At 43.9% G+C, this 16,394-nt stretch overlaps 1 protein-coding gene across 1 annotated transcript in view; it reads left to right on the top strand.

Annotated features, from left to right (window-relative positions):
• The first annotated feature begins 704 nt into the window (after positions 1-704).
• The window catches only part of ATIC (5-aminoimidazole-4-carboxamide ribonucleotide formyltransferase/IMP cyclohydrolase), a 36,516-nt gene continuing 20,826 nt past the window's right edge, over positions 705-16,394 (top strand). Inside the window, exons 1-7 of the mRNA XM_050751264.1 lie at positions 705-926; positions 1,250-1,376; positions 6,944-7,020; positions 8,454-8,520; positions 12,707-12,795; positions 13,763-13,914; positions 14,604-14,760. Of these exons, the coding sequence (XP_050607221.1) occupies positions 908-926; positions 1,250-1,376; positions 6,944-7,020; positions 8,454-8,520; positions 12,707-12,795; positions 13,763-13,914; positions 14,604-14,760 (688 nt within the window). The 5' untranslated portion in view covers positions 705-907. The remainder of the gene's footprint in view (positions 927-1,249; positions 1,377-6,943; positions 7,021-8,453; positions 8,521-12,706; positions 12,796-13,762; positions 13,915-14,603; positions 14,761-16,394) is intronic.

Below are 16,394 nucleotides of genomic sequence, written 5' to 3'. Positions count from 1 at the left end.
GGAGACAGAGCGAGACCCTGTCTCAAAACAAAGAAACAAGCAAGCAAACAAACAAAAAACAGGCTGGGCGTGGTGGCTCACTCCTGTAATCTCAGCACTTTGGGAGGCTGAGGCAGGCGGATCACCTGAGGTCAGGAGTTTGAGACCAGCTTGGCCAACATGGTGAAACCCCATGTCTACTAAAAATTCAAAAATTAGCCAGGCATCGTGGCGCCTACCTATAATTCCAACTACTTGGGAGGCTGAGGCAGGAGAAGCTCTTAAATCCGGGAGGCTGAGGTTGCAGGTTGCATGTGACATAGCCGAGATCGCGCCATCGCACTCCAGCCAGGGCAACAAGAACGAAACTCCATCTCAAAACAAAACAAAACAAACAAACAAAAACCAACAAACAGCAACAAACAAAACGGAGGATGGTAAATAACTGTCCAGATACTTTCCAGCTTTGCCGCTATGTGAACTATTCCTTTTGTTTAGTTTGTTTTCAGCATGGGTGCTTTGGCACTTTTATGTACATTCCAGCCTCTGGGGACAGGCTTCCTAGAATAACAGGCGTTTGCCCCAGAGGCCGTGGGGTGGCCTCACTTTGGGGGCGTGGGTAGATCGCGGCTCCCAAGCCGGGACTTTGGGCTCGCAGGCAGGATCCCTTCCAGCCCAAGCACCCCGCCCAGGCGCGCCAGGCAGAGCCCCGCCCCACCCGGCCTTTCCCTTCCGCCCTGGGGCGCGGATCTTGCGTTTGAAAGTGAGCAGCGCAGAGCGCGGAACCTGGCCGGCGGGCCACGTGACAAGCCCGGAGACAGCTCCGCCCACCCGCTTCCTGAGCCGCACATCCAGTCCTCCCTCCTCCCTTCGCACGTGGTGCCGTCGCTGCTGCCTCCAGCTCGCCCCGAACCCAGTTCCTGCAGCCATGGCTCCTGGCCAGCTCGGTGAGGCCCTAGTGGAGCGGCGCGGTTCGTGGCCCCCCAAGCTCCCGCGATCGGCGGCGGCGGCGGGACCCGGCATGCAGGGGCGGCGCTGCGGCCCGAAAGCCAGCGTCCCCGCTCCCCAGCCGGGCCCCAGCCTGCGTGTGGCCCGCCTTAGAGCAGGTCGCGGGTGTAGGACCTGAGGAGGCCTGGGCCAGGCCTGCGAACGCTGGGTCCAGGTGCTGGCCTTGCGATTCGAGAGTCTCCTCCCCCAGACCCTCCCAAGGCCTTGCAGACCACAGTGCAAAGTGCTGCGAGTCATGAGAAAAAAATGCCTTCTCTTTCAGCCTTATTTAGTGTCTCTGACAAAACCGGCCTTGTGGAATTTGCAAGAAACCTGACCTCTCTTGGTTTGAATCTGGTCGCTTCCGGAGGGACTGCAAAAGCTCTCAGGGATGCTGGTCTGGCAGTCAGGTAAGGCACAGCTAGTTCATCAGAAAGGAGTGTGATCACATTAACCAGGAAGTATTGTATTCTAGGCACCAGGAGCTAAATAAATGCCTTACTTACTCCTCCCAGTAGCGCTGTGAGGTTGGTGCAATACTTCCCCACTTTATGGAAGACAAAAATGAGGCTCAGAGAGATTTACTAACTTTTAAGACCTTGGACGGCCGGGCGCGTTGGCTGACGCTTGTAATCCCAGCACTTTGGGAGGCCGAGGTGGGCGGATCACTTAGGGTCAGGAGTTCGAGATCAGCCTGGCCAACATGGTGAAACTCCTTCTCTACTTGAAATACAGAAATTAGCCGTTGTGGTGGGACACGCCTGTAATCGCAGCTACTGGGGAGGCTGAGGCAGGAGAATCGCTTGAACCTGAGAGGCAGAGGTTGTGGTGAGCCGAGATTGCACCATTGCACTCCATCCTGGGTGACAGAGAAAGACCCTGGACAACACACTGGAGAGATTTAACAACTTCTGCACAAGTTTAAAGAGTTGAGTAAGGGAGAACTAGGATTGGAACCCGTGCTGTTCCTGATTTTAGGGCCCTAGTCTTAGCCACTTCCTTAAACAGATTAACGTAGGTGGGCCACTTGTTATTCCAGGAAAACTTCAGTTACTTTGGTGAGTTAGTAAAACTTGACATCATGAAGATTCCAATCTACCTCCCTTCCCTTAGAATCTCCGGTAACCATATGAAGGTGCAAACCATTCATTCCCACGTTCACAAGCCCTTCATTAGCTGACTAGGCCGTGGAAAGAAGGGACTTAGAAGTGATTAAGCAGGATGCCGTTCCTGACGTCAAGGACTGGCATTCTGGTAGGAGAGGGAGTAAGTCTACTGAAAGGTAGAAAATGGAAAAGACTGTAGGATAGCTATTTAATAAACGACAGTGAGAGTTCGGAGGAACGAGATGCCCACCCCTGAAACATATTTTAGAATGAAAGAGGTGAAAGATGCCTGTCTGCTTTTTGTTGTCATGTGGAAAATTTGCTTCTTGGTTTCTAGATCCATGTAGAGGTAGGTTACTACCTTTTCTTTGTGCAGTTCTCAGCTATGTGAGCAGTACACAGCTTCCCTAAATTTAACAAGATGGTAAGCATGCCTTACTTTGTTAACAAACACATATTTTATATTATCCGATGCCTTTTTGTGTCTTGTCTCTGGTTTTCATGGGAAACCTGTGAGAATCATGGCAGGCAAGTTGGCTCTTTGCTCATCAGGAACCGAATGAGAATTCGAAGTCCAGACCTGTGTTCTTTCCATTGGGCCAAACTGGGTCCTCCTATGGTAATGGAACCTTCTTTAAGCAAAATCCTCATCTGTAGTCTCTTTTTTTCCCCACCAAACTTTGTATTATGGAAACATTTCAGACACAAAAGTAGAAAAATATAATGATCCCTTGTGTCCTGTATCTGTCTTCCACTTTAGGTACCTGTCAACTGATAAGTCTTATTTCTGTACCTCTACCCACTCCTCACTTACTTTCATTATGGTCATATCTTCTTTCAAAACTGGAAATGTAAATGTGTTTCTCTTCTATGAAAGGGTAAGAAGTTCACCATGAGTGATTTATTTAGAACCCAGCACAGTAAAGTTCATTGAATGAAGTGTAAACAACTTGGAGCTTTTGTTTTTCTGCAACAAAGGCCACATTCAGTTGCAGTGGTATTTTATTCAGTTGCAGTGGTATTTTATTCAGTTGCAGTGGTATTTTATTCAGTTGCAGTGGTATTTTACATATATAAACTCTTATAGTCCTTGTAACAACTTTTTAGTGTAGGTAGTGTTGTCCCCATTTTATAGGTAAAGAAACTAAGCACAACGTAGTTAAGTAACTTGCTTGAGATTACACAGCTAGTAAGAGGCCAAGTTTTTTTTTTTTGAGATGGAGTTTCGCTCTTGTTGCTCAGGCTGGAGTGCAATGGCACTGTCTCAGCTCACTGCAACCCCTGCCTCCGGGTTCAAGCAGTTCTCCTGCCTCAGCCTCGCAAGTAGCTGGGATTACAGGTGCCCGCCACCATGCCCGGCTAATTTTTTTGTATTTTTGATCGAGACAGGGTTTCACCATGTTGGCCAGGCTGATATCGAACTCCTGACCTCAAGTGATCCGCCTGCCTTGGCCTGCTGGGATTACAGGTGTGAGCCACCACACCCGAGGCCAAGATTTTGTAGGGGTGGAAAGGTGTCACGACCAATATTTTTATAAGAGAAGATAGGTTATAAGAGAAAAGCATAACAAATTTATTTAACAAAGTTTTACATGACATGAGAGCCTTCAGAATGAAGACCCAGAGATAGAGGGAAAACCATCCATTTTTATGTTTAGGTTCAACAGCGAATACACAGAAAGGTAGAAGTATGATTGGACAGCAAGGATATGCTGTATGCTAGTAGACTGAGGTGGAGAAAGCCAGGAAAGCCTTTTTGTCCAGATTCTTCTTGGCATTTCTAAAATTCCTTCTCCACCCTGCCCTCCAACAGGGTCTCCTGTCCTACTATTGGGCAAGGAGATAAGAGGATTTCTTTATGGCCAGCTCCTAGACAGAAAGCCAGGGGTAAGTTAGAATCATAAGTTTAATTCTTATGACTGGCTTTAGGAAAAGGGGTTCTAGATTCTGTAACCTGCCCTGGGGAAGAGAAGTTCTGGTTTCTGTGACTTCAGGGAAGAATGAAGGGTGAGAGGCAAGAGGACAGGAGAAAGTTAGATTTTTGTTTGTTTGTTTGTTTTTGAGAGAGTCTTGCTTTGTCGCCCAGGCTGGAGTGCAGTGGCACAATCATGGCTCATTGCAGCCTCGAACTCCCAGGCTCAGGCAATCCTTCTACTTCAGCCTCCTGAGTAGCTGGGACTACAGGTGCACACCAGCATGCCTGACTAATTTTTGTATTTTTAATAGAGATGGTTTCACCATGTTGTCCCCCGGGCCTTGAACTTCTGGGCTTAAGCAATTATGCCTGCCTTGGCCTCCCTAAGTGCTGGGATTACAGGTGTGAGCCACGATGCCTGGACAAGATCTTGGTTCTGGCTGGGCGCAGTGGCTCATGCCTGTAATCCCAGCACTTTGGGAGGCTGAGGCTGGCGGATCATCTGAGGTCAGGAGTTTGAGCCCAGCCTGGCCAACATGGTGAAACCCCATCTCTGCTAAAAATACAGAAAAGAATCAGTCAGGTGTGGTGGTGCACACCTGTAATCCCAGCTACTCAGGAGGCTGAGGCAGGAGAATTGCTTGAACCCGGGAGGTGGAGGTTGCAGTGAGCTGAGATTCCGTCACTACACTCCAGCCTGGGTGACAGAAAGAAACACTGTCTCAAAAAAAAAAAAAAAAAAAAAAAAAAGATCTTGGTTCTGAGGCTGCTTCTGAGCATATTTTTGGGTATTGTTATCTACAATCATTTTATCCCAGGAAGTTAACCATTACCTCGCCATGAGGCAAACTGATGGATTTTAATTGGATTTTAATTAGTGAGTATACAGCAGTGAGCATACATAGAATTATTTCCCAAGACTACAGCGATTATGTATAAATTCTTCAGTTCAAAGGAGTAGCAAGCTTTTTAATTACCCCAAATGTTTAATTCTAGAAATAAATCTACCTTCTCTAAGTTTTAAGTGACTGTCTTCATTTGGAGGAAATGGATTTTATTTCCTGAACCCCAGGAAAAGAAATTTTGAATTTGAAAACATTTATGTCACCAGTTTGTGGATGTTGGAACTGTGTGTGTCATTGGTCAAACACCAGTCTTTTGCAAATGGCTCCCCTTAATAGGAGTATCTACCCAGGAAATTCCATATCTTACTGGCAGAACTTGCTGCTTTAAAGTGTTTATTATAGTCTCAGCTACTTGGAGGATTACTTAAGCCCAGGAGTTCTCGGCGGCCATGCACTATAGTTGTACCTGTGAATAACCACTGTACTCCAGTCTGGGCAACATAGTGAGATCCCATCTCAAAAAAAGCTATGTATGTTGATTGTAGAAAATTCAAAAGTGTGGAAAACTATAAAGAAGGTAGTAAAAATGGATTGTAATTCTTAACATGTTAATATATTTTTCTTCTAGCATTTTTATAAGCATGCACTTTATTTCATAGCTTACACAGAAAATAGATGCAGTTTTGCTTACTGCTTTATTTATGTTTGTTTATTTATTTATTTATTTTTTGAAATGGAGTTTCGCTGTTGTTGCCCAGGTTGAAATGCAGTGGCGTGATCTTGGCTCACTGCAACCTCCGCCTCCCGGGTTCAAGCGATTTTCCTGCCTCAGCCTCCCGAGTAGATGGGATTACAGGTGTGCACCACCATGCCTGCCTAATTTTGTATTTTTAGTAGAGGTGGGGTTTCACCATGTTGGCCAGGCTGGTCTCGAACTCCTGACCTCAGGTGATCCATTTGCCTTGGCCTCCCAAAGTGCTGGGATTACAGGTGTGAGCCACCCCATCCAGCCCCTGCTTTATTTTTTCTTACATATTGTGGACATTTTTACACACCATTACAACTTATAAAGTCTGCCAGAGTGTTCATGGTTACAACTTTCTAGGGGTCAGCTTGGTGATATAAATTAATATTTAAATACAGTCTTTCACTTGACCCTTTGTCACATTGTGTGATTATTTTTTCTAGTTTACTGTTTTTCCCCATGTAAAACTTTTTATTTGACATTTCTGTAATCAGACCTCTCAATCTTTGTTTAATAATTGCAAAGAATATTATACATATTTAATTTTGCTACATACATGATTTTTTAAATGGTTAAACCTTTGATTCATAAGGAATGTATTTTTGTGTGGTTTTAACCAGTTATTCCAATACCAACACCACCTTATTAAACAGTCTTTTATGTCTTCACTCACTTGATACGCTATCTTCATGTGGTGTCGTTGTTGCTTTTTGAGATTGGAGCCTTGCTCTGTCGCCTAGGCTGGAGTGCAGTGGCATGATCTCGGTTCACTGCAACCTGCATCTCCTGGGTTCAAGTGATTCTCCTGCTTCAGCCTCCAGAGTAGCTGGGATTATAGGTTCCAGCCACCACGCTTGGCTAATTTTTTGTATTTTTTTAGTAGAGATGGGGTTTCATCATGTTGGCCAGGCTGGCCTTGAACTCCCCAACTCAGGTGATCCATCTGCCTCGGCCTTCCAAAATACTGGGTTTACAGACATGAGCCACTGTGCCCGGCCAAGGATATTTTTAATGCTTTTTGTTACATACTGCCAACTTCTCAGTTGTATTTCTTAGTAATATTTAATGAGTGTGGCTTATGATTCAGTTTCTAAATTCTCTGAAAATTATAAAACCAATGCTGTGATAGTTACCAATTATCCCTGAACATACACAACAGTTAGGAAATATATTAAATAACCTTTTTTTTAAAAGTAAATAGAATTTTACTTAAGAAATCAAGTATAGTGAAAGACTTAAAAAATCAGAATTTTCTTGTTGAATTCACGCTCAAAATCTCTTGAAATGAAAACAGTAGATGCTTTGAATAGTGTAAAATAACAGTTCATCCACACCAGTAGTACTATTCTGTTTATCTGTTTTTCAGAGATGTCTCCGAGTTGACGGGATTTCCCGAAATGTTGGGGGGACGTGTGAAAACTTTGCATCCTGCAGTGCATGCTGGTAAGTGGTTGGTATCTTTAGTGTAGAACAGTCAGTGGTTTCTAGGAATATTTTAGTTGATAACGTCCTAAAATAAAGGAAGAAAAAGGCTCAAGAGAAATTTACATATAAAGTTAATGTTATGAAGTTGCTGGCAAATTTCATAATATGTTAGAACTGGTTTAAAATCTGGCTTGTCTTACTACTTGATGAATTCAGATTGTTTTCATCTGCTTGCTATTAGTCCTCACCTGATGCGTAATTTAGAGGCTGGTATTTCCTGCTCGAGTGGCTGAAGATATTTAGATTTCATAGTATGAAAAGACTTTTAAAATAGTTCAAACTTAGAATGAAGCATCACAATGTAACCGACTTGCCAAAGAATGTTTTTTCAAAGTGCTTTACATTTGTTCATTCACCTGAGAATGAACTATATATAAACCAAAGTGACAAGAAACTGATATCCTAGTTTGTCAGTTGTGGTACAATTTGGTGAATAAAGCTGAATGGCTACAGATCATCAGACATCCATTGACTTACAGGAACGCATAGACTGTTCTGGAACTAGAAACAGTTTTGTAAAATTCTGTTTACCTTTTTTATATTTTATTGCTCAAGAAAAGGGGAGCAAGAACTGAAGAAAAGATTTTTAAATGTATCCTTTTTTTTTTTTTTTTTTTTTTTTTGAGACAGGGTCCCACTCTTGCCCAGGCTGGAGTGCAGTGGTGCGATCACGGCTCGCTATAGCCTCTGCCTGCCTCCCAGGCTCAAGCAGTTCTCCCACCTTCGCCTCCCAAGTAGGTGGGACTAGAGGCATATGCCACCATGACCAACTAATTCTTGTATTTTTTATAGGGAAGGGGTCTTACCTTGTTGCCCAGGCTGGTCTCAAACTCCTGGGCTCAAGCAATCCCCCACCTTAGCCTCCCAAAGTGCTGATATTACAGGCATGAGCCACTGTGGCCAGCCAAATATATCTGTTAATCCTGATTTTTTTGTTTGATAACTCCTCAACTATATGTTTGATATTCTTTAAGAATATTATGCTGGGCATGGTGGTTCTTGCCTGTAGTCCCAGCACTTTGAGAGCTGAGACAGGAGAATTGCTTGAGCCCAGGAGTTTAAGATCACCCTGGGCAACGTGGCAATACCCCCCTTCTCTTTAAAAAATTAAAAAGACCAGCTGGGTGTGGTGGTGCATGCCTGTAGTCCCAGCTACTTGGGAGGCTAAGGTAGTAGGATTGCTTGAGCCCTGGAGATTAGGGCTATAGTGAGTTGTGATTACGCCACTGCAATCCAGCCTGCGCAATAGAGCGAGACCATCTCAAAAAAAAAAAAAAAATTTTGTTTTTAATCAAGAGGATTTAATTTGATTGAAGACACTATGTTGAAAGAAATTCCTTAATCTTACTTGTTTTTTGAACCTAATACTTTGTTTAACTTTGTTAAATTAGGAATCCTGGCTCGTAATATCCCAGAAGATAATGCTGACATGACCAGACTTGATTTCAATCTTATAAGGTAAAAACCTGAAATTGAACTTTGAACACATTATGACCAATGACAAAGACTGTGCCAGACCTGGTATCCCTGGTTTTTCTTACTCACTGTAGACATTTACTGCCTGCCTTCTGTGTGACTTTGTATGTGTGTAAGCATTTTGGTTTGGCCAGATTTATATAACCAAAATACATACTTAAGGTTTTTAGGAAGTTAGAGTCTAAATCTTAGTATGTATAGGTTGAGTATCCCCTATCTGAAATGCTTGGGACCCAGAAGTGTCTTGGATTTCAGATTTCTTCAGATTTTGGAATATTTGCGATAACATATCAGTTGAGCATCCCTCAGAAATCCGAAATGCCCCAGTGAGCATTTCCTCCAAGTGTCGTGTTGACATGCAAAAAGTTTCAGGTTCTGGAGCATTTCAGATTTTGGAGCGTTTCAGATTTCAGGTTTTCCTATTAGGGATTATCAACTTGCACAACTAACTGAGTTATTTGCATAAAGATACTGGCTGTTTCTCTTAAATATACATAACAGCTTTATTGAGATCTAATCCACATACCATACAACTCACCAATTTAAAATGTACAAATCAGTGGTTCACAGAAGTTGTGCAACCATTACTGTGTTAGTCTATTCTGCATTGCTATAAAGGAATACTAGAAGCTGGGTAATTTATAAAAATAGGTTTATTTTGGCTCATGGTTCTACAGACGGTACAAGAAGCATGTTGCCAGCGTCAGCTTCTGGTAAGGGCTTCAGGAAGCTTACAGTCACAGTGGAAGGCAGAGGGGGAGCTGGCATATCACATGAGAAGAAGCAAGAGAGAGGGAGAGGAGGAGTTGCCCGGCTCTTTTACTTTTTAAATTTTATTCTTAATTTAATTTAATTTTATTTTGAGACAGGGTCTCACTCTGTTGCTCAGGTTGGAGTTCATTTGCACGACCTTGGCTCACTGCAACCTCTGCCTCTCGCATTCAAGTGATTCTCCTGCCTCAGCCTCCTGAGTAGCTGAGATTATAGGCATTTGTCACCACGCCCAGTTCATTTTTACTATTTTTAGTAGAGATGGGGTTTCACCATGTTGGTCAGGCTGGTCTCAGAACTCCTGACCTCAAATGATCCACCCACCTCGGCCTCCCAGAGTGCTGGAATTAGGTGTGAGCCACCACGCCTGGCCTTCCCGGCTCTTTTAAACAACCAACTCTACATGAACTCAGAGTGAGGACTCATTATGGGGAGGGCACCAAGCCATTCATAAGGGATCTGCCCTTGTGACCCAGTCACCTCCCACCAGGCCATACCTCCAACATTGGGGATCACATTTCAAAATGAGATTTGGAGAGGACACACATCCCAAACCATATTAATTGCCACATCCCAGGCTGGTCTTGAACTCCTGACCTCAGGTGATCCGCCCATCTTGGCCTCCCAAAGTGCTGGGATTACAGGTGTGAGCCACCATGCTCAGCCCACAAAAGTTTTTAATTTTGATGATGTTGAATTTATTTATTTTTTTGTTGCTTGTGTTAATGGTGTCATATCTAAGAAACTATTGTCTAATCCTCAGTGATGAAGATTTTTGTGTATATTTTCTTTCTTTCTTTCTTCCTTTTTTTTTGAGATGGAGTTTCGCTCTTGTTGCCCGGGCTGGAGTACAATGGTGTGATCTTGGCTCACTGCAACTTCTGCCTCCTAGGTTCAAGCAATTCTTATGCCTCAGCCTCTCAAGTAGCTGGGATTACAGGTGCCCGCTACCACGCCCAGCTAATTGTTTTGTGTTTTTAGTAGAGACGGGGTTTCTCCATGTTGACCAGGCTGGTCTCGAACTCCTGACCTCAGGTGATCTACCCGCCTCGGCCTCCCAAAGTGCTGGAATTACAAGCGTGAGCCACTGCACCCAGCCTGTGTACATTTCTTTTAAGAGTTATTTTAGTGTTAGTTATTATAGTGTTAGTCTTTGTTTCATTTTAAGTTAATTTTTATATACAGACATGAAATAGAAGCCTTACTTTGTTTGTGGCTGTCCAGTTGTCTCAGCATCGTTTGTTGAAAAGACTGTTCTTTGCCCAATCGAATGGTCTTGGCACCCTTGGTCTGCGTGCCTATTGTTATGCCAGTACCACACTATTACTACAGGTTGGTAATAAATTATGAAATCAGCAAGTGTGAGTCCTCCAACTTCCTTTTTCTTATTCAAGAATGGCTTTGACTCTTCGGGGTCCCTTGTATTTCCACATGATTTTTAGAATCAGCTTGTCCATTTCTGCAAAACAACGCAGTTGGAATTTTCATAGGGATTGTGTTGAATCTGTAGATCAATTTGGGAAATGTTGCCATCCTAAGAATATTAAATTTTCCAGTCTGTGAACATGGGGTGTCTTTCTATTCATTTAGATTGTCTTTAATTTCTTTTAACATTGTCTTGTGAAGTAGAATTGTTTTCTTAATTTTTTTCTCATTCATTGCCAATGTATATTTTAATACAATTGAATTTTGTATATTGTTCATATATCCTGTGGCTTTGCTGCACTCATTTATTAGTGCTAAGAGGTTATTTTTGTGAATTTGGGATTTTCGGTATACTAGATGATATCATCTGCAAATGGAGATAACTTCACTGCTTTCTTTCCTGTCCTGATGCCTTTTATTTTCTTTTCTTTGCTAATTGCCCTGGCTAGAACTTCTAGTACAGTGTTCAGTAGAAGTGGTAAGAATGGATGTTATTGTTTTGTTCCTTTTCTTAAGACGGAGTTTTGCTCTTGTCACCCGAGTTGGAGTGCAGTTGCGTGATCTTGGCTCACTGACCTCCGCCTCCCGGGTTCAAGTGATTCTCCTGCTTCAGCCTCCCAAGTAACTGGGATTACAGGCGTGTGCCACCTTGCCCAGCTAATTTTGTATTGTTAGTAGAGACAGGGTTTCTCCATGTTGGTCAGGCTGGTCTTGAACTCCCAACCTCAGGTGATCTGCTCTCCTCAGCCTCCCAAAGTACTGGGATTACAGGTGTGTGCCACCTTGCCCGACTAATTTTTGTATTTTTAGTAGAGACAGGGTTTCACCATATTGACTAGGCTGGTCTCAGACTTCTGACCTCAGGTGATCCGCCTGGCTTGGCCTCCCAAAGTGCTGGGATTACATGCGTGAGCCACCGGCTTGGCCTCTTATCTTGTTTCTGAGTTTAGGGGAAAAGTATTTAGTCATTCACCATCAAGTATGATGTTAGCTGTGGGTTTTTCTTACACTTTGTCATGTTCAGTAAGTTCCCTTCTATTTTTAATTAGTTGAGTATTTTTATATGAATAGCTGAATTTTGTCAAATCCTTTTTGTACATCTATTGAGATGATCAGGTGGTTTTTTGATTTTTCTAGATGCAGTTTGTTAGTGTTTTGTTGAGGGTTTTTGTGTGAAGGTACGTACCTAAGAGATACTGGTCTCTAGTTTTCTTGTGCCATTTGTCTGGTTTTAGTAGGAGGGCAGTAGACTTAATAAAGATGAGCTGCAAAGTGTTTCCCCTTCTCTTCTGTTCTTCTGTTTTTTGTTTTTTTGTTTTTAATTAGTTTTCAAGTTACGCTTGTTTCGCTAGGGAGCCTGCCCCCAGAGCTCCTCACACTACAGGTCTAGGAGTAGAACTGTACTTCACTGATTGTTAATTTTAGATTACTTCTGTATTTTAAATTATTCTTTTGGCATTCCTGTTACCATCATTTTTATGACCTCTCTGAAGGCAAAACAAATGTTTCACCCTTAGAATGCTCTGATATTTTTCATCATTGTACCAATCCATGGGAAAAAGAATCTAAATTCTAATGTTCTGAATAATAGTGATCGCATTCCAAAATGTGGATGTTGTCTGTAATCTTGTACTTTATCCTTTTATTAAAATGTTTTATAAATGTTTGATGGCTTGGTGGTTCCGGGTAGCTAAGGTTACGCAAGCAGCAGCGTTGCAGTGTGACGTGGAGGGAGTACTGTGTATCCAGATCCGGACAGCACCTGCTGACTAAATTCCCTCTGCTCGACCCCAGCAGGACACCCTGACTTTTTAACACACTTGTTAGAACTCCAAAATGTCAGGCTCATAGTTTATATTTTAGTTCTGTATGGCTTTTGATAACGTTAATAGTACTGACTTGTCTTTTTCCTAGATAGCTGTAAACCACATGAGTGGAGTTTTTAATGACGCCAGATTCGTCTTTGTTTTAGAGTTGTTGCCTGCAATCTCTATCCCTTTGTGAAGACAGTGGCTTCTCCAGGTGTAACTGTTGAGGAGGCTGTGGAGCAAATTGACATTGGTAAGTCAGAAAAACCATTTTAGAAGACTGAGAGAGGAGAGAATTATTTAAATTTTAGTGAGATTTCATTTTGACTTTCATTACTGAGGAAATAGAAAATAACTGCTTCTGGATTGTGTTTTGGGATTACTATAATTCATTTATATTTTCTTTTTTCATTTATATTTTCTTTTTTTATTTTTTTTGAGACGGAGTCTGGCTCTGTTGCCCAAGCTGGAGTGCAGTGGCATGATCTCGGCTCACTGCAAGCTCCGCCTCCCGGGTTCACGCCATTCTCCTGCCTCAGTCCCCCGAGTAGCTGGAACTATAGGCGCCCGCCAGCATGCCCGGCTAATTTTTTGTAGTTTGTTTAGTAGAGATGGGGTTTCACCGTGTTAGCCAGGATGGTCTCTATCTCCTGACCTCGTGATCCGCCTGCCTTGGCCTCCCAAAGTGCTGGGATTACAGGCATGAGCCACTGCGCCCGGCCTCATTTATATTTTCTAAGCTATTTTTTGTGTGCAGAGATTCATCTGGGTAATTTTCCTGATTTTTTTTCTCTTTTTTTTTTTTTTTTTTGAGACGGAGTCTTGCTTTGCCCCCCAGGCTGGAGTGCAGTGGTGCAATTTCGGCTCACTGCAACCTCTGCCTCCCAGGCTCAAGTGATTATCCTGCCTCAGCCTCCTGAGTAGCTGGGATTACAAGTGCACACCACCAAGCCCAGCTAATTTTTTTTTTTTTATTTTTAGTAGAGACGGGGTTTTGCCATGTTGGCCAGGCTGGTCTCGAGCTCCTGACCTCAGGTGATCCATCTGCCTCAGCCTCCCAAAGTGCTGGGATTCCAGGCGTGAGCCACCGTGCCCAGCTTATTTTCCTGATTTTTAAGTCAAGAATTAAAATGGAAGTACATGCACAATGACTTTATTTCAAAGAGGTTCATAAGCTGATAGGGACATACAAAAATCATTATGTCTTTTGTTCTTCAAAGGTGGAGTAACCTTACTGAGAGCTGCAGCCAAAAACCATGCTCGAGTGACAGTAGTGTGTGAACCAGAGGACTATGTGGCAGTGTCCACGGAGATGCAGAGCTCCGAGAGTAAGGACACCTCCTTGGAGACTAGACGCCAGTTAGCTTTGAAGGTGGGATGCACTGTCATGATATTGTGAGTTATATCCATGGAGTGCAGCATTTGCCAGACCAGTCAGTATTCAATTCTTGGTAGATTGCATCACCTACCAAAGCTCTGCGTGGGGTTGCTGTCCTTTTGTTAAAAATTGAGAGACCAGCTATTACAGAGGTATTCTGTCACAAAGATTGAAAGAGGGCCGGCGCGGTGGTTCACACCTGCAATCCCAACACTTTGGGAGGCCGAGGCTGGCAGATCACCTGAGATCAGGAGTTCAAGACCAGCCTGGCCAACGTGGTGAAACCCCGTCTCTACTAAAAATACAAAGATTAGCTGGGTGTGGTGGTGTATGCCTGTAATCCCAACTACTCGGGAGACTGAGGCAGGAGAATCGCTTGAACCCAGGAGGTGGAAGTTGCAGTGAGCCGAGATCACACCACTGCACTCTAGCCTGGGTGGCAGAGTGAGACTTTGTCTCAAAAAAAAAAAAAAAAAAAAAAAAAAAGATTGAAAGAGATTTGGAAAGGGGTAATTTGTTGGGCCATTCATTGCTTTGGTGTCATTCATGGTGTCATCATATCGTGCGGCCACCACATAGCACTGAATGGTGAGGAGATCTTGTTTGCCGTGGACCTAGAAAACCATCTTGTCCCCGCTTTGGGAAGTGCTGCTGGTGTCTCACAGAACTTACGCTTTTTGTAGGCATTCACTCATACGGCACAATATGATGAAGCAATTTCAGATTATTTCAGGAGACAGTACAGCAAAGGCATATCTCAGATGCCCTTGCGCTATGGAATGAACCCTCATCAGACCCCTGCCCAGCTGTACACACTGAAGCCCAAGCTTCCCATCACAGGTAAAGCCTGAGCGTTCTGTGGCATGGTTTGCTGTGTCTGGAGAGTGTGTGTTTCTCTGTATTGCATCTGATGTGGTTCACATTCAGAAGATGATACATTCCATAATGCCTCTTGTAGCCATGTGATAACCATCTGGTTGGAGATGCCATTTGGACTGAAGAGCACAGAAGTTGAGTAGTCCGGAGTTCTGAAAAGGTGTCATGTGGAGATGGAGATTGGAATGTCTCCGCCGGGTAGATGTTTTTGAAGACAGGAGACAGGATGGGATGGCCTGGATTTTATAGAGAAGAGGGTCAAGAATGAGCTTTGGGGTAAAGGCTTGGTAGGTATACTGTGGAGGAACCAGCAGAAGAAAACTTGTGAAATTCCTGTTGCTGACTCTTGAGGAGCAAGTTTTCTAAGCCCTTTAGGTTTCCCCAGACATTACTGAAGCAATTGCAGCCTCTGGAAGAAGTCTGACTATTCTCCAAGGTCTGCTTTGTGGTGAGCCCGTCCTGGGGGTTGGTGCTGGGTATGTAAGGAGCCTGATGACCACTGGCAGGTTGGCTTCCAAGGAGCCATTTGCGGAGAGGGACAGCTGCAACACTGGATGCTGGCTTCTGCCCTGGCATTAGGATGTAGCCTCTCCTCCAGGAAGGACCCAGTATTTGATGAAGTAACATAAACCATCAAGTTCTCAGGAATTTGAATTGTTTTGGAGACCTAAATGTGTTGATGGTCTGGCACAGAGCAGTTGTGCATTTGAGAACAGAAAAGGGACTGTTTGTTTTGCAAATGTTGTAAGAAGCAGTTTCCTTGGAATGTTGGAGCTAGAAGCCCAATTGAAGTAGGCCAAAGGAGAAATGTGATGTTAAGAACTAACAATGTTAAAGAGGTTTCTTTGAACAGAGAAAGTAGGACTTCCCGTGGGTTGGTAGAGTTTAGAGAGAGTTTTTAAATTTGTTCTGTTCCAAAGGTAGGCTGTGAGAGCCTGTCCTGCTCTGGTACAAGGGAGAGTGGGGGCAGGGACAGAGGTGAGAGTCCCAGGCATGGAGGCCTTGGAATCCCAAGCACTGCTGGGGTAGCTGGCCTTGGCTGAGAGCAAGGGCAGCCTCCTTCCTGCCTGGGGCGGTCAGCATTTGCTGGTGGGATGCAGCCTGGGCTTCCTTTCTCTGTCACCAGCTGAGAGAGCAATGGGGAGGGGAGCAGCGTGCCAGGTGGGAGGAGAATATGAAATAGTCTTCATGTTTGCTGCATTCTATTGTTCTGCCTCAGATAGATTTTTTTTCTTTTTTTAATTAAGATGATGGAGTCTCTCGCTCTATCACCCAGGCTGGAGTGCAGTGGTGCAATCTCTGGTTCAAGCGATACTCCTGCCTCAGCCTCCTGAGTAGCTGGGATTACAGGTGCGCGCCACCATGCCTGGCTAGTTTTTCTATTTTTAGTACAGATGGGATTTCACCATGTTGGCCAGGCTGGTCTCAGACTCCTGACCTCAAGTAATCTGCCCGCCTCAGCCTCCCAGAGCGCTGGGATATTACAGGTGTGAGCCACCACACCTGGCCTCAGATACATTTTGACACTAACACTTCCCAAGTCCTCACAGCACAGTAATCTTTTAAAAATGGAAATCGGATGATGTGAGACCCTACTG

This window comes from Macaca thibetana, chromosome 12 (genome assembly GCF_024542745.1).
Source record: "Macaca thibetana thibetana isolate TM-01 chromosome 12, ASM2454274v1, whole genome shotgun sequence".
NCBI lineage: Eukaryota > Metazoa > Chordata > Mammalia > Primates > Cercopithecidae > Macaca > Macaca thibetana.
The sequence above is the reverse complement of the archived record's forward strand: the minus strand, read 5'-3'. Positions and strand labels throughout refer to the sequence as shown.